General features: G+C 40.8%; 1 protein-coding gene across 2 annotated transcripts; it reads right to left on the bottom strand.

Moving 5' to 3' along the window:
• Positions 1 to 243: 243 nt before the first annotated feature.
• dnajc5ab (DnaJ (Hsp40) homolog, subfamily C, member 5ab) lies at positions 244 to 24234 on the bottom strand. 2 transcript variants are annotated; one of them, XM_026332458.2, is made up of 5 exons: positions 24082 to 24234; positions 10771 to 10943; positions 4009 to 4222; positions 3459 to 3630; positions 244 to 3368 (listed from the first exon to the last, which is right to left on the bottom strand). In XM_026332458.2, the coding sequence occupies exons 2-5, from the start codon at positions 10875 to 10877 to the stop codon at positions 3271 to 3273; spliced, it is 591 nt and encodes a 196-aa protein (XP_026188243.1). In that variant the 5' UTR covers positions 10878 to 10943; positions 24082 to 24234; the 3' UTR covers positions 244 to 3270. The 2 variants fall into 2 exon arrangements, with proteins under 2 accessions (XP_026188243.1, XP_026188244.1); XM_026332459.1 differs by lacking the exon at positions 24082 to 24234 and adding an exon at positions 11799 to 11819.
• Positions 24235 to 24254: the final 20 nt, after the last annotated feature.

Below are 24254 nucleotides of genomic sequence, written 5' to 3'. Positions count from 1 at the left end.
ACACACACATGCAGAGTTCTCTTAAAGGTGCTTAAAGGTACCAAGTAAATAGATTTTAAAAAATTTGATTTAACAGGTGTTTAGACAAGAATATAGGCTGGTATGTTTTCCAGTTGTTTTAGAGCAATCATCCGAGTTCTGTTGATGACATTCGGTTTAATATTTCATGGGATAATGTGTTAAATACAGGTCATTCCATCGGAAAAAACTCATAATGAGAAAGGAAGCATCAGAAGCTCTGAAGCATCAGAAACATTTATTTTACAGTGGTAGATACAGACACTTCACCCATGCGTCTGCCTGACCAACGTGAACAATATCAGTCCATGCTAAAAACAGAAAATCTCTACGTCTCTATGTACTATGTGTGTATATACAGCAGATCTGTCATTTTGCCACTTCATTGTCAAAATGGTTCACATCTAAAATTCTATAAATCCCCTTCACAGAACAGCTAGTGATTAATCAGTTATTAAAAAGATAAGAAGATAAAATAAATAATGCTTCATCATCTGGTAACTATATTCAGACATTTATGTCATTGTCTTGGATCTAACTGGAAGTTTCTCAGGCATTCACTCATACACTGTTCCATTTTTGGTCAAATGGAGAAAATGAGAACGAAATCAGGGATTTGGGTTTAACTGTGTTCAATTCAGTAGTCTGTGATCACATGGTATGAAGCAAACAAAACAAATCAAATGGAAGATACAATTTAGTTTAAGCAGAACAGCTGTAGATTTCATAAAACCCATTGAAAATACTTTAAACACAATTAGAATTGCAGCAAATTGAAAACTGGAAGTAAATAAAGTAAAGAAATTGTGTGATCTGATGGTAAAGCAGTCCAATAACTTGATTTAGCGCCATTTTATTTTTCTTGTAGTCCAAAACAGCAAATTTAGGATCATCCCTCATGATCCTGCAGATTCTCTGAAAACTGATTGTGACTGGAAGTTGGGAAGTGCATGATAGCAATTAACTTTCACTGCACTTTATCATATGTATCACATCACATGACGAGTGTGTTTGAGCAATTGAAGATATAGTAAATAATTAAGGTTCAATGTGTGCGTGTGTGTGTTGTGCCAACAGAAACTGAACAACGTTCCTGTTCTAGCGAAGCAAAGGTGCTAGAGGTACGAAAAACAAGCAACCAAGATAGTGTTGTTATTAATCAGCCCAACTGTTTGAAATTGCTCTTCATTGATTGTAAGGATACTACTGTTTACACAACTACTGCCAAGAACACAAATAAGACTTTGGATATCAATATCCTCCCTTCATTTACATCATAAATAAGTAAAACAAAAACAATAAAAAGCCAATCTACAGATAAGACGAGAGAAAAATATAGCATTTCTATTTCAAAGAAATACAGTGAAATCTAAACATATAGTCTTCATGACACGTACAACATTATTATTTGTCACAAAACAAACTGAAAACTAAAAACACAAAAATCTCTAACTATGTATATCCTTCTCTGTGACAGCAGGAGGTCATGGTCATATATGGTAATGTACTTTTGTCTTTACTAGTAACACTGGACTCCATACAGACTGCCACAGCCACACACAGCCTTCAATGTGAACCAGGGAGCTCATTGAAGAAGAAGTTAGAACAGGGTAGGTTTGCAGTAAATCCACACTGGAGAAGTATTGCATTAAGAAAAATGTTACGTGATTAATTGCTACTACTGTGAAACTGAAGTGAAGTGATTACTTTGGCAATACATAATAAATATTCATTACTAGAAGACTAGAAATCTGACATGTTACATTTTACATGCCACATTTATCAACCATAACCCAGTTGTTTACAAATAACTTTCCTGGACTCCTTGTGATAGTCTAATGGTCTCTAAGTTCACCCTTTTTGCCAACAAACATAGACGAGAATGACATATCCAATAGGCTGCAACAGATTTAAGTGATCAGACTATTTCAGTCTTTCTGTCTGGTTTTGTGGGCAGTGTGAGATGCCTTGTGGTAATGTTCATGAGGGTATTGAGGACAGATAAACACCTCCACCCCCACCCCCAGCCTGTCATATAAACTCCTCCTTCAACATGGATCACTGACCTATTTCTAGCTCTACAGCTGAGAGAGAAGCTCTGACAAGTGTTTCCCAGCCAGCTAAAAGAAGACAGCTTGTTTCTCACCTGCCAGGACAAAAAGTTTGTTGACTGCATAACATCTCCAATTGTTTCAGTTTTAGACACAGGGATTTCCTTGGTTAAAAATAAACTGTTGAAGAGAGAAAAACTTATGAAACTGACATCATATGGATGCAGAAAGCATAAATTAGACTTTACATCTATAACAATCACTAATGAGTACACAGTATGGCTTTTTCCAGTTTTAGATTTATGCAGAGGGAAAACATCAACCTCCCCAGCACTGAACTGAACAGCAGTCTTCTTCAGGACTGTGCTGCTGCTTTCAATAACACACTAAAGTAAATTAATGAAAATCACAATTAGCACAATTAGTTTAAGACGATAAAAACTTTACTGTTAAAATCAATTGCACATCATCTTTTGTGGTATTCCTGTTTTTCTCCCACAGCTCTGAATTTGTGCTGCCTGCTCCTCAAATTCTAGAAAACAGCTTCCAAACTGCATTATTTAGCACAATTTGTGTGCATGCCTATTAAAGGTAATGTGTTTTTCATGTATTTTGAAAATGTGTCTGTACATTTGGGCAAAGTCATGACTGAAACCTTGTGCACTGCTATGAGACAGCTAGTATCTCCCTGTTTAAATTCCTTTCTGTGTTCTTCACCATGTCTGAATTCTTATCAAGTGTATTTGATATTTTGACAGTATCTTATGTGAGTGTGACAATGAGCACATCTGTCACTGTTAAGGTGGAGGTGACACTGGGATCTAAAACTGCATGTCTGTTGTGAGCCTATGAAAAAACAAAAGGATCAGTCATGTCTCATTTGCATTTTGTTTCACTCTCCCCTCATTCCAGCTCAATTTGAAGTGTAGACAGTGAAAAATTTGGGCTGAGCAAGTGAGCCCATGCTAACGATAAGAGTGATGGTCTGTATTATTAGCTGGTGTATGTTTATGTGTGGTGTTAATTACTGCTATGAGAGATGAGATGGATGAGGGAAAAAGTGAAAAGAAAATATTGGGAGCATGTGTGTCCAGTATATATCAGTACTATGATTGTGGTGGTGTTGTGTATGAATTATTGGTTGAAACTGTAGTTGTGATGAACTGTCAGGTGTGAGCTAAATGTGCATGTGTTTGTGTGTCTAGTATGCATCCGTCCTGTAGCTTTGGTGGGCATCGGAGGTGAGCTGGGTGGTTTCTGTGGCTGAGGATGGCTGCACCACAATGGGTTCAACACCATCTGGGGAGAAAACACATACCCACAGACCCACATTAGAAAGCATGAAAACAGTAACCTGTTTTATCTAGAAACACGCTTCCCTGTCCTGACCTCGTTCATCAGCAGTCATTTGGGCCTCTAGGTCCTCAGGAGAGACATAGAACTCAGGCTCCTGGTCCATGGGTGGCCGAGGTTTACATTTACCACAGCAACAGTTACAGCAGCAACACAGGCAACAGCAGCAGTAACAGCCGGTGGCCAGGCAGCAGAAGGCAAACAGGGCCTGTAGGATAAAAAAAGAGACATTAAACAACTACTAGCAAAGGCAGAGAGGAAAACATTAATCCTAAAATTACACTTGGTGTATATTTTTATCCATCCATCCATCCATTCATTATCCTTATTGCTTATTCCGGCTAATCAAATCTAAGCACACTGATCAACATAAACTACAAAACACATAACCAATTGCAAAAGATTCAAGATAAATGGCTTTCCTGGCTAAAACCAGCTCACTGTACAGAGAAACATTAGATAGAGTATATGGGAAATTCTATAAATGGAAAGACAACAACAATTTCAAGGCACTGAAAATGTAGGAATGAAATGAGTAATTTATAGTCAGAACACACACAAAGCACATCTTCCCTGAGCTTCCTACCTTTGCCCACCAGCTGGACAGAACAAAGTAGGTATTGACATTCTCCTCTCCGAACTGTTCTGCGACGTACAGCCCCAGTGAGCCATATTTGTCGTAGATATTCTTTTTGGTGGCGTCAACTAGGATGGAGTGGGCATTGTTGATCTCCTTAAACTTTTCAGCTGCCTCAGGGTTGTCCGGGTTCTTATCTGGGTGAAACTTCAATGCCAGCCTCCTGTAAAAAGACAGAGGCAATATGTTTTCAGCTACATTGCTGTCAACCTTGAGTTAAAGCTGTCTGTTTCAAACAATTCTTGTCTTACATGTCTAACTTACTCAAAGCAAAAAGTTGTACTCATGCATTTAAATATTAAATACATTATTTTTAAATATTAGCAAGACAATACACTTAATGCACCCACAAGAGAGCACAATCCAGCATCTTCATGTACCAGTCCGAAGTCCGGGTAAATGCAAAGGGTTGTGTCAGGAAGGGCATCCGGCGTAAAATTTAAGGCAAATCAAATATGACTTCCATACCAGATTGGTCGCGGCCCGGGTTAACAAAGACCGCCACTGGTGCTGTTGACTTACAGGGTGCCAGTGGAATTTGGACTACTGCTGGTTGAAGAAGGAGAGGAGGAAGGTGTGTTCGTAGGCAAAGAGAGAAGAGGAAGGGCAGGAGTGTAGGACTTAAGAGTAGGGACTTTGAATGTAGGGACTTTGCCAGGGAAAACTAGAGAGTTGGCTGATATAAATGGAGAAAAGAAAGGTGAATATCTTGTGTGTTCAAGAGACCAGGTGGAAAGGTAGCAAGTGCTTATAAATCAGGAGCAGGGTTCACGCTGTTATCATTGTGTGGATGGAAAGAGGAATGGAGTGGGAGTTATCCTGAAAGAGGATTTTGCTAGGAATGTTCTGGAGGTGAAGAGAGTGTCAGATAGGGTGATGAGTCTGAAGCTGAAAGTTGAATGTTGTCAGTGGTTATGAGCTAAAGGAGGATGTGAGTTAGAAGAGAAGGAGAAATTCTGGAGGGAGATGGATGAGGTGATTCAGGGTATCCCTAGTGGTGAGAGAGCGGTGATTGGGGCAGACTTCAATGGACATGGGAAACAGATGTGACGAGGATGGTGGTGTGTAGGATGGCTCTGGTGGTGAGGAAGATGAAGAGGACAAGGGCAGAGCAGAGGACCAAGTGGTGGAAGTTGAAAAAGGAAGAGTGTTGTGTGGCTTTCAGGGAGGAGCTGAAACAGGCTCTGGGAGGTCAGGAGGTTCTGTCAGATGACTGGACAGCTACAGCTAAAGTGATCAGGGAGACAGGTAGATCGGGAGTGTGTTATGAGGAAAAGGTTAGTTAAGAAGAAGAAGTGGGACACAGACAACAGAAGAGAACAGACAGGAGTACCCCTGTAGTTGCAGCATAAAGTGAAGGTAGAGGTGGCAAAGGCCAAACAAAGGGCATATGAGGATTTGTATGATAGGTTGGACACTAAGGACGGAGAGGTGGATTTGTACAGGTTGGTGGGGCAGAGAGACAGAGATGGGAAGGATGTGCAGCAGGTTAGGGTGATTAAGGACAGGGATGGAAATGTGTTGACAGGTGCCACAAGTGTGATGGAAAGATGGAAGGAATACTTTCAAGAGTTGATGAATGAGGAAAATGTCAGAGAGCACAGAGTAGAAGAGGTGACTGTTGTGGAGCAGGAAGTAGCAAAGATCAGTAAGGATGAAGTGAGGAAGGCATTGAAGAGGATGAAGAGTGGAAAGGCAGTTGGTCCTGACAACATACCTGTGGAGGTATTGAAGTGTTTAGGAGAGGTGGCAGTAGAGCTTTTGACTGGGCTACTTAACAAGATCTTGGAGAGTGAGAGGATGCCTGAGGAATGGAGGAGAAGTGTACTGGTACCCATTTTCAAGAACAAGGGAGACGTGCAGAGTTGTGAGAACTACAGAGGAATAAAGTTGATGAGTCAGACAGTGAAGTTATGGGAAAGAGTAGTGGAGGCTAGGCTGAGGTCTGAAGTGAGCATTTGTGAGCAGCAGTATGGTTTCATGCCAAGAAAGAGTACCACAGATGCAATATTTGCTTTGAGAATGCTGATGGAGAAGTACAGAGAAGGCCAGAAGGAGCTGCATTGTGTCTTTGTAGATTTGGAAAAAGCGTATGACAGGGTGCCGAGAGAGGAGCTGTGGTTTTGTATGAGGAAGTCTGGAGTGGCACAGAAGTATGTTCAAGTGGTGCAGGACATGTATGAGAGCTGTAAGACAGTGGTAAGGTGTGCTGTAGGGGTGACAGAGGAATTCAAGGTGGAGGTGGGACTGCACCAAGAATCGGTTTTGAGCCCCTTCTTGTTTGCTTTGGTGATGGACAGGCTGACAGAGGAGGTTAGACATGAATTTCCGTGGACCATGATGTTTGCAGATGACATTGTCATCTGTGGTGATAGCAGGGAACTGGTGGAGGAAAATCTAGAGAGGTGGAGGTTTGCTCTGGAAAGGAAAGGAATGAAGGTTAGTCACAGTAAAACAGTACATGTGTGTAAATGAGAGGGACTCAAGTAGAACGGTTACAGGGAATAGAGGTGAAGAAGGTGGAGGATTTTAAGAACCTAGGGTCAACAGTCCAGTGCAATGGAGAGTGTGGAAAAGAAATGAAGAGACGTGTGCAAGCAGGTTGGAACGGGTGGAGGAAAGTATCAGGTGTGATGTGTGACAAAAGAGTGTCAGCAAGAATCAAAGGAAATGTGTACAAGACAGTGGTGAGACCAGCAATGTTGTATGGTTTAGAGAAAGTGGCACTGAGAAAAAGACAGGAGGCAGAGCTGGAGGTAGCAGAGCTGAAGATGTTAAAGTTCTCTCTGGGAGTGACAAGGATTGATAAGATCAGGAATGAGTACATCAGAGGGACAGCTCATGTTAGATGTTTTGGAGAAAAAGTCAGGGAAGCCAGATTGACATGGTTTGGACATGTTCAGAGGAGGGACAGTGAATACATTGGTAAAAAGACACTGAGGTTAGAGCTGCCAGATAGGAGGCCTAAAGGAAGACCAAAGAGGAGGTTCTTGGATGTAGTGAAGGAGGACATGAGGATAGTTGGTGTGGGTGAGGAGGATACAGAGGATAGGGTTGAATGGAGGTGGATGATTTGCTGTGGCGACCCCTGAAGGGAGCAGCCGAAAGGAAAAGAAGAAGCTAGACAATACACCCGATGACGAAGACACAGCAACTTTAAACCAGAACTGTAGACTTCTACTGTTATTGTGCTGTTATATACATTTTGTCCAAAGAAGAAAAAGGAGAACCTTTATTAGTTCCAGTGTGGAAATTAACACAGCAGCAAGGAAGTCACAAGTTGAAAAATAAGAGCAGAATAGCAAAATTAAAAACAAGGTACTTACAATAAAAATATAAAATGGAAAAAATATACAAAGTCACATCTGAGAATATTGCACTCTAATATACTGTATATTACAGGCTTTTATAGTCTATAGGTGATGAGGTCAATAGCAGGAACGAAGGACCTGCAGTAGTGCTCTGTCACACACTTGGTAAGGAGCAGACTGTCACTGACAGAGTAGCCCAGTACTGCCAGAGTCTCATGCATAGGGTAAGAGTTATTCTCCAGCAGGGATGTTAGCTTGGCCAACATCCTTCTGTCTCCCACAACATGCACTGGGTCAAGGGGACTCCCCAGTATAGAGCTGGCCCTCCTGATCAGTTTGTCCAGTTTCTTCTTCTCTGCTGTTGAGATGCTGCTGCACCAACAGACCACTCCATAGAAAATGGCTGACTGTGTCAAAAAAGGTCCTCAGGTGTGTCTCCTGAACTCCAAAAACCTCAGTCCTTTCAGCACGTAGAGCCTGCTCTGGCCTTTCGTATAAAGGGCATCTGTTTTAATTGACCAATCCAACTTATAGAGAGTCTACTCTCCCAATGTCCATTTCCTGGATGTTCACCAATGTTGGTCAGGAGTGTCTGTGCAAGTCCACCACCAACCCATCAATCCACAAAGTCCTGGATCAGCCAACTGTACTCCCCATCATCCCCATCTGAGATCAGGCTGACGATTGTAAAGCCTTCAGAGAACATTTACAGTTCAGTGAGCTGTACATGCGGTCTGCAGTATACAGAGTGAAGAGGAACAGTGCCAAGACTGTTCCCTGTGGGGCCCATGTACTACAGGCTTGTCAGACACACAATCTTGTACCCTCACACACTGTGGACAGTTTGTGAGGTAATCCAAAATCCAGTCTGATAGATGGAAGTCCACCCCCATGTGCTCCAGCCTTTCCCTCTGAAGCCTCGGCTGTATATTGTTGAAGGCACTGGAGAAATAAAAAAACATGATCCTCACAGCACTCCCAGGGTTCTTCAGGTGAAAGAAACCTCTATGTAGGAGGTAGATCATGTCATCCATCCCGATGCCGGGATGGTAAGAAAACTGAACCGGGGCCTATACATGAGCTCACCAGAGGGCGGAGATGGACAAGGACCAACCTCTTCAGTGTCTTCATATCAGATGTGATGTTCGTGCAACCGGCCTGTAGCTGTTGAGGTCCTTTGGGTGCTGTGGCTTTGATACTGGTACCACACAGGATGTGGTACCTTCCTCATCCCCAGGCTCAAGTTGAAAAAGCACACAGCTATCCCACAAAGCTGGTCTGCACAAGACTTGAGGAACCTGGAGCTGATGCCATCTGGACATATCTCTATCTCCTGACCTAAAGCCTACCCTTTTCTCCTTAAGGAGAGACTTAATGATAGAGGTGATCCAGGGTTTGTTTTTGGAGAAACACTGCACACACAGTGAAAGAAGTTAATATAGTATGTAATGCAGTGTGTAAGACTGTCAATGTCATCTGCATTTGGATCCCACAGTTCATCCCACAAAGTAGTGTTTAAGCAGATCATCAGCGCTTCTTCTGTCTCTTTAGATCATTATCATACTGTGCAGGTTCCCTGTGTACAAGGGGCTTGTAAACAGGCAGGAGATGAACCAGGTTGTGTCTGACCTTCCAAGGGTGAGGAGGTTGGATGAGTTGTATGCCTCTTTAGTGCTGGTGTAAAATAGATCCAATATTTTATTGTCTCTGGTCACATACAAGCCGTTTTATAATGTAAAGGAACCACACTACTGCCTGTAATACATTTTAAACATCGATAATGACATTTCTCCTTGTCAAATGTGTATTGTCACTACTCAGAATGGTAATTAATATCCACAATAACATTTTTACTAGTAGAAACTGTATTTAATGATGCCCAGAGCCCTCCCCTCCATGGTAAAACAGTGACAGAAAGTAGTACTTTATATTCCAGATGGATAATGACCCAAAAACATATAGCAAAAGCAACCCAAGCATTCCTCAAGGCAAAGAAATGCCCAAGTCAGTCATGATAGAGCATGCTTTTCACTTACTGAAGACAAAACTGAAAGAACAAAGAACAACAAACATGCAACAAGCAGCAGAAGGCAGCTGAAGTAAAGGCCTGGGAAAGCATCTCAAAAGAAGAAACTCAGCATTAAGTTATGTCCATGGGTTCCAGACTTCTGACAGTCACTCCTTTTGTTAAACCCTTTGATATAAAGCTGAAAGTGTTCACTTCCGTCACATCTTGAGTTTTTCACTCCAAACTGAATGCACTGGTGTACAGAGATCAAACGGCAAATAACTCATCATTGTCCCAGTATATACATTAGAAGAAAGTAGTACATAAACAAATGTGGGAAAAAACACGGTAACCCAAAATCTTATTACATGTGAAAGTGGCTAAGTATACTCAGAGTTTGTGCTCTGCTTTTAACCCAATCCCAAGTGCACACACACAGTAAGTGAACACACACCCAGGGCAGTGGGCAGCCAATGCTGCAGCGTAGTCTCACCTCAGCTGTGGTATTGAAGGGGGACAATTTCCCTGCCGGACCTGAGACTCGAACCTGCAATTTTCAGGTTACAAGTCCGACTCCCTATCCATTAGGCCATGACTGCCTCACAACTGTATAAAACTGTATAATTAATGAAAGCTTAAATTTTGATAACAGCAATAAAAATCAAATGGGTCTGCCTTGGTAGTATGTGTTGTGTTTGTTGTTGCTTATTTATAGCTTTTATTCTGCACTTATTTAGACACCCATACTAAAGTGTTAATAGTGAACAGATTCAACATGTAATAAGATTAGATAAATAGCTAAACTTTCAAATGTTGGCCTTTAAAGGCCCTGGACTATTGTAATACAATGCATAAGTTTTAGCATTTTAACATGTCCTTGTTTTAAGTCTATAAGCTATAGCCTAACAAGCTCACAGCACACAACCCACAGCCTATCACTAAAGAAAATCATTTCATAGACATGTCAGAAGACAGCAGTACAATTGTCTGCTTGGTTACAACACCTTTAAGTTGAAAATCTGAACACATAAAAAAAATGCTTAAAAAATTAAAATGTGAACTTAACAATAGAAAGAAACTGACCTGCAAAAACACTTGTCAAGTCAGAGGGTAAAGAGTAAGTGCTTGACCACCAACTGGGGTCTATGGGGGTGCTGATGCCTGTTAACCAGTCACTATGAGAGTCAAGTGAGGTAAATGTGTTCATCCAAAGATGCTACACCAACCATGAAAACGACATGGAACTGCTTAATATTTCTATCAGGGTTCCTTTAACCAATTAAAAGAGTTGGTTGCAGACCTCTGGCTCCCTCTAGTGGTTTAAACATAAATATTAAAAGATAGCATCCCTGCCTACAGCATGACACTATTGTTCATTATTATTACATATACCTGTAACATTTCTTGATGTCCTCTGTTGTGGCATTCTTGTCAACTCCCAGTACGGCGTACAGCGATTCTCCTGATGTAGAGAGAGTTCTCTGTCTATGGTGCTCCATCGCCTCTCTCTCTCTCTCTCTCTCGTTCCTTGTCTCACTCTGTTCCTTGCTTACACAGCCTCTCACCTATCAAGTTGAAAGAGAAACAAAAAAACGGAACAAAGAAACTGAGGAGCTAAAGATGCAAAAGAAAAAAAATGTCCTCTCATGAGACATTCCCTCATGTATATAATCTCTCACATATTGTCCTGTGATACCCTGGAACTTAAGGGTGTGGTGGCCAGAGGAAGAGAAACAAAAAAATAAGTTAAACCTGAGTAACCTAAGTTCATGTCATTCAGCCAGCCAGGCAAATGTATAAGACATACAGATTTAAATATCTGTGTCTGAAATTAATCGTATGTTACAGTGGTACAGTGGCCATCACCTTTAACACAAAATGTGATTCCCTGTCCAAAGCCATCATTTGGTTTGTCCGTTCTGGGCCACTGTAGAAACATGGTGGAGCAACACTGCTACACCTAACGGGTCCCTATGTGACGAATTGTAGCATTAGTTATTCCCCCCAGTTATAAGGTCAGAGCAAATCAAAAAGTCAATAGGGGTGTGCCTTCATCCTGATTAACTCTGACTTTCATGTTCAGATACACAGATATGAATTTGAAATCGAGAACCTGGCTACACATCAATGACAACAGCCCCCCTTAACCCTGACTCAGCATTAGAGATGGAAACAGCATCAGGCTCCATGCCAGAGACAGAGGCAAATATAGTAAAAAAGCACAAATGTATTCCTTATGTGAAGTTTGGCTCACACAGTACTTATGACACACAGTACTTACAAGGTATGACAAAATTAGCAATATCAATGCAGTACAGGTACTGTAAAGAACGCAGCCAGTCATGGTTGGCAACATTGTGTCAGTGTGAAACATCAGTGGACTGACATCAAAAACAGTGTGACAAAGAAACACATCTTACATCGTGTGTGGACACCACAGATCCGCTCCCTTCAGCATTTCAGGGCCAGGCAGCCCCAAACCGCAGTAGTGAGAAGGTAGAGATGATAATAAAATCCAATGTCACAAATATTGCAAAAGCTGCCTTTCGTTAAAACAAAAATAATCCCAATGAAACAGATCTGAACTTTAACACAAAAAAATGACTTAGAAACCTTGGGATGCCATTAGAAATAATAAATTATTAATTAAATTAAATTTTCAGATTATGATTAAATTAAAATATGGATAATGGTGCGAGAAATTGCCATCTTCATAGTTTACAAAATGCAACTAAATGTCACATTGACATGGCATGGTAAGATATTATACACAAACAATAGGTTACTACTATCCCATAATTTTAACACACTGGAACTTAATCACTACAGAAATTTGGCCACTGACTGATGCTGAAATTTTGAACTATCGAACTGCATTTTTATTATGTATTTTTGGGTCTAAGAAACTTTTTTTTTATTATTTGGCTGACTATTTACTGACCAAACTGTATCAGGCTAAAGATAAGGGCTGGAATGATTGAAGAGTTTCAAATTAGCAGCACTGTTAAAATTATCATGTTCCTCGAAGCACAGGTCGAGGTGGAGGAGTAGCTGCAATCTTCCACTCAAACTTATTGTTAAACTTTCATCCTCAGAACAGTTATAACTCATTTGAGCGCCTCACTCTTAGTCTCTCACATCCAAACTGGAAAACACAGAAACCAGTTCTACTTGTCATTGTGTACCGTCCACCTGTCCCTTACTCAGAGTTTTTAACTAAATTCCCAGACTTCCTGTCTGATTTAGTGCTTAGATCAGATAAAGTCATTATAGTGGGAGATTTTAACATTCATGTAGATGCTGAAAATAACAGCCTCAGCATTTCACTTAATTCTATATTAGATTCAATTGGTTTCATTCAAAACGTTAATAAACCCACCCACTGTTTTAATCACACCCTTGATCTTGTTCTGACCTATGGCATCGAAATTGAACATCTAATAGTTTTTCCCCCAAATCCTGTTTTGTCAGATCATTCTTTAATAACTTTTGAATTTAAAATGATGGATCATGCAGCGTTTGGAAGAAAATTCCACTACAGCAGATGTTTATCCGACAATGCTGTTAATAAATTTAAGAAAATTATTCCATCTTTATTTACATCTATGCCAAGTATAAACTTAGCGAAGGGCAGCTGCCTCAATCCCACTCCCTACCAAATTGATCATATTGTTGACAGCGCTGTAACCTCACTGCGTGAAACGCTTGATTCTGTGTCCCCTCTGAAAAAGAAGTTAGTGAATCAGAGAAGACTAGCCCCATGGTATAATTTACATATTCGTACCTTAAAGCAGGCATCGCGAAGGCTGGAAAGGAAGTGGCGTTCCACAAACTTAGAGGAAATTTTTCTAGCCTGGAAAAACAGTCTACTAACATATAAAAAAGCTCTCCGTAAAGCCAGAACTGCATACTATTCATCACTAATAGAGGAAAATAAGAACAATCCCAGGTTTCTTTTCAGCACTGTAGCCAGGCTGACAAAAAGTCACAGCTCTGTTGAGCCCAGTGTTCCCTTAGCTCTCAGCAGTGATGAGAGCTAGTGATGAGTTTCTTTACAAATAAAATCACAACTATTAGAGATAAAATTCAGCAGATGCTTCCTATACCTGCAATAAATGAATCTTCTACTACAGTAGCTCTTGAATCATCTGTAAGACCTCATTTATGTTTAGACTGCTTCTCTCCCATAGAGCTCTCTGAATTCACGCCAGCAGTTGCTTCATTTAAATTGTCAACATGTCTCTTAGACCCCATCCCGACTAGACTACTTAAAGACACCTTGCCATTAGTTGACTCATCTGTATTAGACTCAGGATTCAGAGCACATCATAGTACAGAAACAGCACTGTTAAAAGTCACCAATGATCTTCTCTTAGCCTCAAATAATGGACTCATTTCTATACTTGTCCTGCTAGACCTTAGTGCTGCATTTGACACCATCGATCATCTTATTACAAAGACTGGAGCATGTGACTGCTATCAGAGGAACAGCGTTAAAATGGTACCAATCTTATTTAACTGACAGATTCCAATTTGTTCATTTCCATGATGAACCTTCCATGCGCACAAAAGGTAGTTATGGAGTTCTACAAGGTTCTGTCCTAAGACCAATTCTGTTCACCTTATACATGCTTCCTTTAGGCAACGTTATTAGGAAGCAATCTATTATTTGGCCTCCAGGACTACTGTGAAAAACCTTTGAGTTATTTTTGACAAGGATATGTCCTTTAATTCACACATAAAACAAATCCCTAGAACCATCTTCTTTCACTTACACAATATTGCCAAAACTAGGAGCATCCTGTCTCAAAATGATGCAGAAAAACTAGTTCATGCATTTGTTACTTCAAGGATAGATTACTGTAACTCATTACTACAAGGATGTCCCAGTAACTCCATAAAAAGCCTCCAGTTAATCCAGAATGCTGCAGCCAGAGTCCTGACAGGAACTACCAAGAGAGATCACATTTCTCCAACACTAGCTTATCTTCAATGGCTCCCTGTAAAATCCAGAATAGAATTTAAAATCCTTCTCCTCACATACAAATCCCTTCATGATCAAGCTCCTTCATACTTTGCACCCAGAGTGCAGGTCTACTTGTGGTTCCCAGATTTTCCAAAAGTAGAATGGGAGGCAGACCCTTTAGCTATCAAGGTCCTCTCCTGTGGAACCAGTTCCCAGTCTGGGTTCAGGAGGCAGACACACTTTTAAGGCTAGATTTAAAACCTTCCTTTTTGACAAAGCTTATAGTTAAGTATACTGAGTATTCTCCATCGGTGCACTGAGCTCCCCTACCCTACCATTTTTTTGTTTATTGTTGCTATTCTTTTCTCTATCCCCTATCCATTCAACCCAACCGGTCACGGCAGTGGCTGCCCAAACTGAGCCTGGTTCTGCTAGAGGTTTCTTCCGTTAAAGGGAGTTTCTCCTCTCCGCTGTCGCCAAGTATTCACTCATGAGGGATTTGTTGGGTTTTTCTTTTTTGTAAAGTGCCTTGAGATGATTGAACTGTGATTTGGCACTGTACAAATAAAATTGAAATTGACAGGTAAACTGAATACACAAAAAAATTGTCATTACAGTGGCACCCGTCAGTGCTTGGGGTATATTAGGCAGCAAGTAAACAGTGAGCCTTCAAAGTTGGAAGCAAAAGAAAAAAAACAGGCACTAGTAAAGATCTGAGTGATTTTGACAAGGGCCAAGCGGTGATGGCTAAACCACTCGTTTAGAGCAACTCTCAAACTGCAGGTCTGGTTGGATATTATTGCCAACAAACAATTGTGAAATGAAGCATAACTTAAAGTCACTGTTCTGGCTCCACAGTGGTCATAATGTTATGTATATTTGTTAATCTGCAAACCATGTTTAAATGGTTGTTACTGACAGTCCAGCTCACAAAAAGTGTTTGCTTTTGGCATCATATGCATTTTATTGCATTTCATGATTGTTCTGATAAGATACTTCCCATGGCCAAACATTTTAAACTCATCTACAAATAACTGTGACATTTATGTATTTATCATAATGAAAAGGCATCTGTAGTGTTCATTTCATGAAACTTTGTACAAACTAAACACACATTGTGAGTTCATTTTGTGAAAATACGTTTGGTAAACATTTTAAAGAAATAGATTTAGTTGATTTTATAAATGTATATGTAGTACATTAAGGTAACTCTAGGTAAAGTACTGCCTAAAAGTAATTTAAGTCTGTTATGCTGACCAACATAAAAAATTCAGCACCAAGCATTTAATCAAAACCTTGTCATGATTACAAATAATGCATCAACATAAAGACTGCTCAGTGTACAGTACAAAATTAGGTAAACAAGCACTTGCTGTCAAATTCAATTTCTGATGGGATAAATGGATAAATGTGTGTCCTCACATTTAGTCTGGTATTAAATGTCTGTTTATTGAGGGAAGGGTCACTAAACACCAAAACCTGTTTCCAGCAACACCCAGATACACTCTAGTCCAGTGTCAAGTACAACTTGCCTTCAAATTATGAAATCTAGATTATGCAAAGTTGTTGTTCTGTAGATGATTGCTACGTGAAACTGTGCTTATTGTTTCAGGAACCTAACAGGTTGGATCACTAACATCTTGCACTTTATTCTGTAATGTAGCAGTTCAGCCCCAGGATGTACACAGTTTAAGGATTTGGTTCCAGAATGAGGAACTCACCATCTGTTGTGAGGTGTCACGTTGTCATTTTTTTTAAATTGCAGAATTTTAAATATCATAGTTTGTTTTTGTAGAAGCAAAACAAACATCAGGACTGGGTGATAAAAATAAATGTGATATAACTTTTCTTCGATATATCAACGATAGACCTTATTCCATCCATATTTTTACAGAAAGCACAAACACTCGATAATGAAAATAGTGCCGCGCTGAGTTAGAGCACATCAGTGCACACAGCACAGAGCATGGAGGAACAGCCAGCAGCAGCTCACATGCTAATGTTTAGGGTGCTGTCGCTGTGTAAGCAAGTATGTCAGGAGTGTTTGCCTGATTATAGAAGATGAATAAAATAGAAAATGTTGACAGCAACTCAAGTCTCGGCATTAATGATGATAATACCCAAACGGACAGCCTGGGCCTCAAAAGACAATATACAAATGTTCCACCAAAAACAGGTAATACGACTAACTTTTTTAACCACCTAAAGCAAAATGCAAGACTTCACAATCCCAGACCCAAGCAAGTGCTCCCTTAAAACGAGAGTGACATTTTTTGGAAGTGACCAAAGAATTTAGTTTCTGTTCTCCTGTAAAACCACTTTAATATTTTAGTTGTAGATTTATGAATAATGCAACCACAGGGGGCACAATCCAGTGTCTTCATGTGCCGGTCCGAAATTCGGGTAAATGCAGAGAGGTTGTGTCAGGAAGGGTATCCAACGTAAAAATTAAGCCAAATCAAACATGTGAATCACAAATATGACTTCCATATCGGATTGGTCACAGCCCGGGTTAACAACCTTGTTGCTATGTCTCGTGCTACTGACTTACAGGGTGCCAGTGGAAATTTGACTACTGTTGGTCGAAGAAGGAGAGGAGGAAGGCGTGTTCGTAGGCAAAGAGAGAAGAGGAAGGGCAGGAGTGCAGGACAGAGTAGGGACTTTGTCAGGGAAAACTAGAGAGTTTGTTGATATGATGGAGAGAAGAAAGGTGGATATCTTGTGTGTTCAGGAGACCAGGTGGAAAGGTGGCAAGGCTTATAGATTAGGAGCAGGGTTCAATCTGTTTTATCATGGTGTGGATGGAAAGAGGAATGGAGTGGGAGTTATCCTGAAAGAGGATTTTGCTAGGAATGTTCTGGAGGTGAAGAGAGTGTCAGATAGGGTGATGAGTCTGAAGCTGGAAGTTGAAGAAGTAATTTTGAATGTTGTCAGTAGTTATACCCCACAGGTAGGACGTGAGTTAGAAGAGAAGGAGAAATTCTGGAGGGAGATGGATGAGGTGATCCAGGGTATCCCTAGTGGTGAGAGAGCGGTGATTGGGGCAGACTTCAACGGACATATTGGTGAGGGAAACAGAGGTGACGAGGAAGTGATGAGGGTAAGTTTTGTATGCAGGACAGCAATGCAGAAGGACAGATGGTGGGAGACTTCACAAAAAGGATGGAAATGGCTGTAGTGAACACATTTTCCCAGAAAAGGGAGGAGCATAGGGTGACATAAGAGTGGAGGCAGGAGCACACAAGTTGAGCAGACGTTTCAACCTGAAAGAGATCAGTGACTGCAAAGTAGTGGCTGGGGAGAGTGTAGCCAGACAACATAGGATGGTGGTGTGTAGGATAACTCTGGTGGTGAGGAAGATGAAGAGAACAAGGGCAGAGCAGAGGACCAAGTGGTGGAAGTTGAAAAAGGAAGAATGTTGTGTGGCTTTCAGGGAGGAGCTGAAACAGGCTCTGGCAGGTCAAGAGGTTCTTCCAGATGACTGGACAGCTATAGCTAATGTGATCAGGTAGACAGGTAGAAGGGTACTTGGTGTGTCATCTGGAAAGAGGACAGCAGATAAGGAGACAGGTGGTGGAATGAGGAAGTTTAGGAGTGTGTTAAGAGGAAAAGGTTAGCTAAGAAGAAGTGGGACCAATGGCGCCCCCAAGGGGGGCACAGCCCCCTCTGGAAAGTAGCTGGCCAGCCCATTACCCCCCCCCCCCCAGAGAAGGTCTACTTTTTAACAAATCATATTCAGTGCATACAAACCATACAGTCATCTTCAATCAAGACATAAATGCAAAGCCTAAATGAATAAATAAATCATAAGTAAATGATTCATGAAGGTTATATTCACACACACACACACGCACACAACCCTGCGCTGCTGCCCACCAATTTCAACTGACTGGTAACAGCAAATCCAACCTCCACCTGTGGGGGGCGATAATGTCCCAAACGGCGTTTAGTGCTTCAACAGAACAAGAAGCCGAAGCAGTCAGCAGAAGAAGAAGAAGCATTGCTTCCGACATCCATAAGGTATATTAATGCACACTTTTTTGTAATCTGTAATAAATTAACTTAGTGTTTCAATTTACAGACGCAAACAGCTACAATAAATCAAGCTGTAATTATGAAACGTGTTTTTCAAAATGTTTGTGTTTCTCAAGATTGAGGTAAAAGTGTTTGATGTATATTGTCTTTTTAATGGAAAAGAGTCGAGGAGTGTGCATCAACAGCCACGAGCTGAACTCAATCTGAGGTACCACTTACAGGCCCAATTTGGTGCGCCACTCTAAGATTTTCTCTGGCCCCCCTCTGGCCACCCCTGTGAAAATTTTCTGGGGGCACCACTGAGTGAGCCACAGAAAGGACAGAAGAGAACAGACAAGAGTACAGGGAGTAAAGTGAAGGTAGAGGTGGCAAAGGCCAAACAAAGGGCGTATGAGTATTTGTATGATAGGTTGGACACTAAGGACGGAGAGGTGGATTTGTACAGGTTGGAGAGGCAGAGAGACAGAGATGGGAAGGATGTGCAGCAGGTTAGGGTGTACTGGTGCCCATCTTTAAGAACAAGGGAGACGTGCAGAGTTGTGGAAACTACAGAGGAATAAAGCTGATGATTCACACAATGAAGGTATGGGAAAGGGTAGTGGAGGCTAGGCTGAGGTCAGAAGTGAGCATTTGTGAGCAGCAGTATGGTTTCATGCCAAAAAAGAGTACCACAGATGCAATATTTGCTTTGAGAATGCTGATGGAGAAGTACAGAGAAGGCCAGAAGGAGCTGCATTGTGTCTTTGTAGATTTGGAAAAAGCGTATGACAGGGTGCCGAGAGAGGAGCTGTGGTTTTGTATGAGGAAGTCTGGAGTGGCACAGAAGTATGTTCAAGTGGTGCAGGACATGTATGAGAGCTGTAAGACAGTGGTGAGGTGTGCTGTAGGGGTGACAGAGGAATTCAAGGTGGAGGTGGGACTGCACCAAGAATCGGTTTTGAGCCCCTTCTTGTTTGCTTTGGTGATGGACAGGCTGACAGAGGAGGTTAGACATGAATCTCCGTGGACCATGATGTTTGCAGATGACATTGTCATCTGTGGTGATAGCAGGGAACTGGTGGAGGAAAATCTAGAGAGGTGGGGGTTTGCTCTGGAAAGGAAAGGAATGAAGGTTAGTCACAGTAAAACAGTACATGTGTGTAAATGAGAGGGACTCAAGTAGAACGATTACAGGGAATAGAGGTGAAGAAGGTGGAGGATTTTAATCCGTATGAACGTAAGGAGAAGTCCATTTTTTTCTGTCTCACCTCATTACAGGTAATGCGGTCCCACCTTGTACTCTGTTCACTGTTCACATGTAAATAATCTCAGGTGAACCAGGTAAATATGTGCACACCCCCGAGAAATGACACAAAATATCAAACTTCATCATAGAATTTACTCACTTTTTCTGCGCGTTTGGATGATGGCGCGTTACGCACGTGAAGCGGCGCTCCTTACATTCCACACAGAGACAAATAGTTTAGCTTGTCCTCAGAGTAAAAACACTGATTTTAACTCAAATGAGGATCGTTTGGCTCCTCATTGTGTTGTATTGTGCTGCACTAATCCCCTCCCAGCTACATTGACTGAAAGGCTCATTATGCGCGTCTTTGTCTGGACGTTCAGTGCGTCTTTTGTGTTCTCAGGTAAATCACATGACTATTCATCCTCAGACACACCCTCTTGCATATGGCCTTTCTGGACAAAAAGTGTCTTAGAAAATTTAAATCAGTGTATTGTTTACTGTGAATGTGTGAACAAGATGACATTCATAGCACTCTGAAAAAAACACTTTAGCCTACAACATGCTGGTCTCCAAAGTCTTGTGAACCAATGTTCTGTTTGTGTTTTATGGTCTTATTTCAGTGAGTAAAAAATTGTAGTTTTTCACTAACCATGCATAACCACTTTTTTCTCAAAAACACAATGTATAAACTTGCTGCTCACATATTATTGTAGCCAATTTTGAGCTGATTACAGTGTTATCAGACTTTAGACATTAATATGTTTAAAAAACACTGAAAAAAGCACAAATGTCAGGACATGTCAAAATTTGTCCAGGCCCCAAAAACCCCCTCAGACCCCAGAGGGTTAATGAGAAATAAAATGAACTTTTTTGATTTTGGCAAATGGCTGCAATGACACAAGGAGTGAAAAATTTAAAGGGGTCTGAATACTTTCCGTACCCACTGTAAAATAACAAAGGAGTGGTTCGGAACAACTCTGTGACCGTTCTTGACTGGCCCAGCCAGAGTCCTGACCTAAACCCAATTGAGCATCTCTGGAGAGACCTGAAAATGGCTGTCCACCAACGTTCACCATCCAACCTGACAGAACTGGAGAGGATCTGCAAGGAAGAATGGCAGAGGATCCCCAAATCCAGGTGTGAAAAACTTGTTGCATCATTCCCAAGAAGACTCATGGCTGTACTAGCGCAAAAGGGTGCTTCGACTCAATACTGAGCAAAGGGTCTGAATACTTATGACCATGTGATATTTCAGTTTTTCTTTTTTAATAAATTTGCAAAAAATTCTACATTTCAGTTTTTTTCTGTCAAGATGGGGTGCTGAGTGTACATTAATGAGAAATAAAATGAACTTTTTAGATTTTGGAAAATGGCTGCAATGACACAACGAGTGAAAAATGTCGAATACTTTCCGTACCCACTGTATGGCTATATGGTTTTTTCCACTATTTTGAACACAGGATCCAGTACATAATGTACACCTGCCAAGGCTCCAGGGTGCAATTAATTTGGTTACGACAAACTTTTTTTCTGCGTAGTGTTAGTTATTACCCCCGGTGAAGGTCAGAACAAAAAAAAAAGAACAAACTCAGAACATGAATTTCATGTTAAGTTTGAAATCAAGACCTGGCTTCTTATAAACAATGACAGCGGTAACTGAGTGTATGATAAAGCAAAGTACTCCTACACATTAATTATTTTTTTTTTTTTTTTTAAGAAAACTTGTGCTCAATACCAACTCCTCTACTATGTCTATGGCATGTCCAACCTAGACCTGTCATGACTATGAAGGCGGGTAAGTTGACTGAATAAGACGTTGCAGCACAGACAAACTGCCAACTGGTGGAGATCTGAATTCAAGTATATATACTTCACTGATTGAATGTGATTAGACAGAGTCAACTAGCTACACGTAGGAAATTGGTTAACAGGAAGTAACTTGACAGTAGCATGAGTAGTAAAGAGATTTCAAAATAAAAGAGGAAAAGAAACTAGAGATCAGTTCCTGACATATAACACTTGGTTTGCACAGTAACCATGGTTGACTGGCAACAAAATTAGCAATGTCAATGCACTACAGGTATCAAAGAGCTGGAGGAAGTCTGGGCATCTCTCCATAGGCTACTTCCGCCGTGACCCAGCCCCGGATAAAGCGGGAGAAAATGGAGGGATGGATGGAAAAAGATTTTAACAAGTATTTATGGACAAGTATTCATGTGCACCATTAATTCAAATTTACATAACTATGGGAAATTACGGTGGTCGACAAGGGCAAACGCACTGCAAAAGAGAAACGCGCTGCAAAAGAGAGAACACAACGGAAGTGCGCCAGGCCGATAGGGGGACCCTGAACTCAGGGGTGCTATGAACAAAGAACTTTTACAGAGGCGAGAGAGACACATGTAGCGATGTAAGTCACGTCTCATTTTGGAGGTTGCGTAATGACGCAGGTTATAGTGTTGAATTGCAACAGAATGAGCAACCTTTGATGATTGTTCTCATGTGCTAATATGTGCTAACAATGTTCTAGAAAATGACAAAAAGTAAACCATTAAACTTGTGATGCTAAGGGCACCCCGAAAAAAATGTGGGTGCACCTAAATTTTGTGCTTGTGCACCTAAATATAAATGGCACATCAGTGCAACCAATGCTAAAAGTTAGTCTGGAGTCCTGCTCACACTGTCAAATATATACACAAGTAGTCTGCATTTAATATCAAAACTGTGGACACCTACTGTGACTGTTTGTTAGCCCTACCAAACAGGCCATTTTATCCTGAAAATATGCAGTAGAGCAAAGGGTTTGAGGATCCCTCAGTTGCAGTTTGATGCAGCTTATACTTAGTGATTCTGTTCTACAGCTTCATCTTTAACTTGGAGTGTCACTGCAAGTCATCCACTCCTTCCTCATTCTTAGAGATATTTTTTCCCTTTCCTTTGTCACACGAACTCTCTCCTCTTTCAGTCTCTCATTTCCAAATACCATTATCTCTAAATATGTGGTTTCTGTTTTCTGCTTTCGGTGTGTTGTAACTTCAGGGAACTGCTGTCATTGGCATTTGAGTAAAAGCAGAGAATACAGTAATCTTGATTTTGCAATTTGAGCATTTTTCACTTTGTTCAAAAACAATTTTAAAACATTTAATTTAACAATTTCCCAGCCCTAAGTCAAATTGCAAGTGTGTGATTCTTGATTGTGAGTTTGTGCTGATCCATTCATTCATTGAGGTCAGGTTACAAACACGCACATAGCTATTGTCATTCTTGCCTGAAAATCAACAGATCTTAATGATTACACAGTAAACACAGCTGTCACATGAACATAGGGCATTACAATTTTGAGACAACAATCTTCTAGCCTGACATTTTTTTTTTAATATTTAAATTTGTTTGATGATCTGAAACATTAAACTGTGACAAACATGCAAAAAAAAAAAGAAATCAGTAAGGGGGCTAACACTTTTTCACAACACTGTATATCATATCATATCATATCATATCATATCATATCATATCATATCATATCACATGCTCATAGTTTGGAATAGCTCACAAAAACATTACTGATATTACTGACACATTACTTACATCTACAACAGCAATCTGAAAATGATTACAACTGTAGTTAAAATAGTGGCAAACCGGTTCCAAAACTAACACATTACTTACATCTACAACAGCAATCTGAAAATGATTACAACTGTAGTTAAAATAGTGGCAAACCGGTTCCAAAACTATAAAGTTTATGTAATGATATGTTTATTATATCTTCGGCCAAACACACACACACACACACACACACTCAGTTATTTCATACCACCTGCCACTCCATATACACATCACATGAGGACAGAAAAAGGTAACAGCTCTACTCCAGCTATTTCAGCTTCGCTTATGCAAACAATAGGGTCGACTTCATTAAGAACAAAACAATGAAAACAATTTATATTGCTTAGTTCTTAAATAGCCACTGTTATTTGTGGAAATGCTACTAATCAATTTGAAAGAGAAGTTGGACCTTTCTCTCCAACATTTCCAACGCCAGAAATCAGTTCTGAGATCACAAGCACATTGACTCCTCACTTGGCTACATATTGCAAAAACCGGGTTTATCCTGTCGTGTGTGATCACTGTTTTTACTTATGAGTGACTAAATCAGTCACGTTTCAACTCACAATAATCTACATGATGCCTCGAGATATGAATCTATCCCCCGCTTGCCCTCAGACTCTTGGTTCGTGACAGGCAAACGAACTAGAAAATACCAGTTGGCTCGGGATTCAAACCGTGCTAAAGCGGATAATCTCCAGGCACAGCATAAAAGGAACACACGCAGCATCCATGTTAGTTAGCCAGCGCATAGTCTTGCTCGTACTGAGCGATATGCTTAGTTTGAATAAACCAAGCTAGCAGTTAGCTCGCTAACTCATCCAACGGCAGCACAACCCGCTGGCTAACTCTATATATATCTTACCTTTCTTCAACCCCGGGCGATCTGGCTGCTGTTTATCTGCGACTGAGACCAATTTTATAATATTCGCATCCCAGTTCAGCTTTGCTTCCCCTCACTAAACCACCCGAACAGCCGGTAGTACAGCTACCGAGCTAACGGCTGCACCGAGAGGGAGCGAGCTGTCAATCCGAGCA

The sequence above is a fragment of the Mastacembelus armatus genome, chromosome 7, assembly GCF_900324485.2.
Source record: "Mastacembelus armatus chromosome 7, fMasArm1.2, whole genome shotgun sequence".
Taxonomy (NCBI): Eukaryota; Metazoa; Chordata; class Actinopteri; order Synbranchiformes; family Mastacembelidae; genus Mastacembelus; species Mastacembelus armatus.
The sequence above is the reverse complement of the archived record's forward strand: the minus strand, read 5'-3'. Positions and strand labels throughout refer to the sequence as shown.

What these genes read in the sequence shown, in the direction of transcription:
- dnajc5ab (XM_026332458.2), bottom strand. Translation starts at nt 10,877, where the DNA reads ATGGAGCACCATAGACAGAGAACTCTCTCTACATCAGGAGAATCGCTG. An exon ending in GACATCAAGAAATGTTACAG is followed by an intron (nt 4,223 to 10,770) that starts GTATATGTAATA and finishes GTCTTTTTACAG; the next exon opens with GAGGCTGGCATTGAAGTTTC. An exon ending in AATGACTGCTGATGAACGAG is followed by an intron (nt 3,369 to 3,458) that starts GTCAGGACAGGG and finishes TTTTCTCCCCAG; the next exon opens with ATGGTGTTGAACCCATTGTG.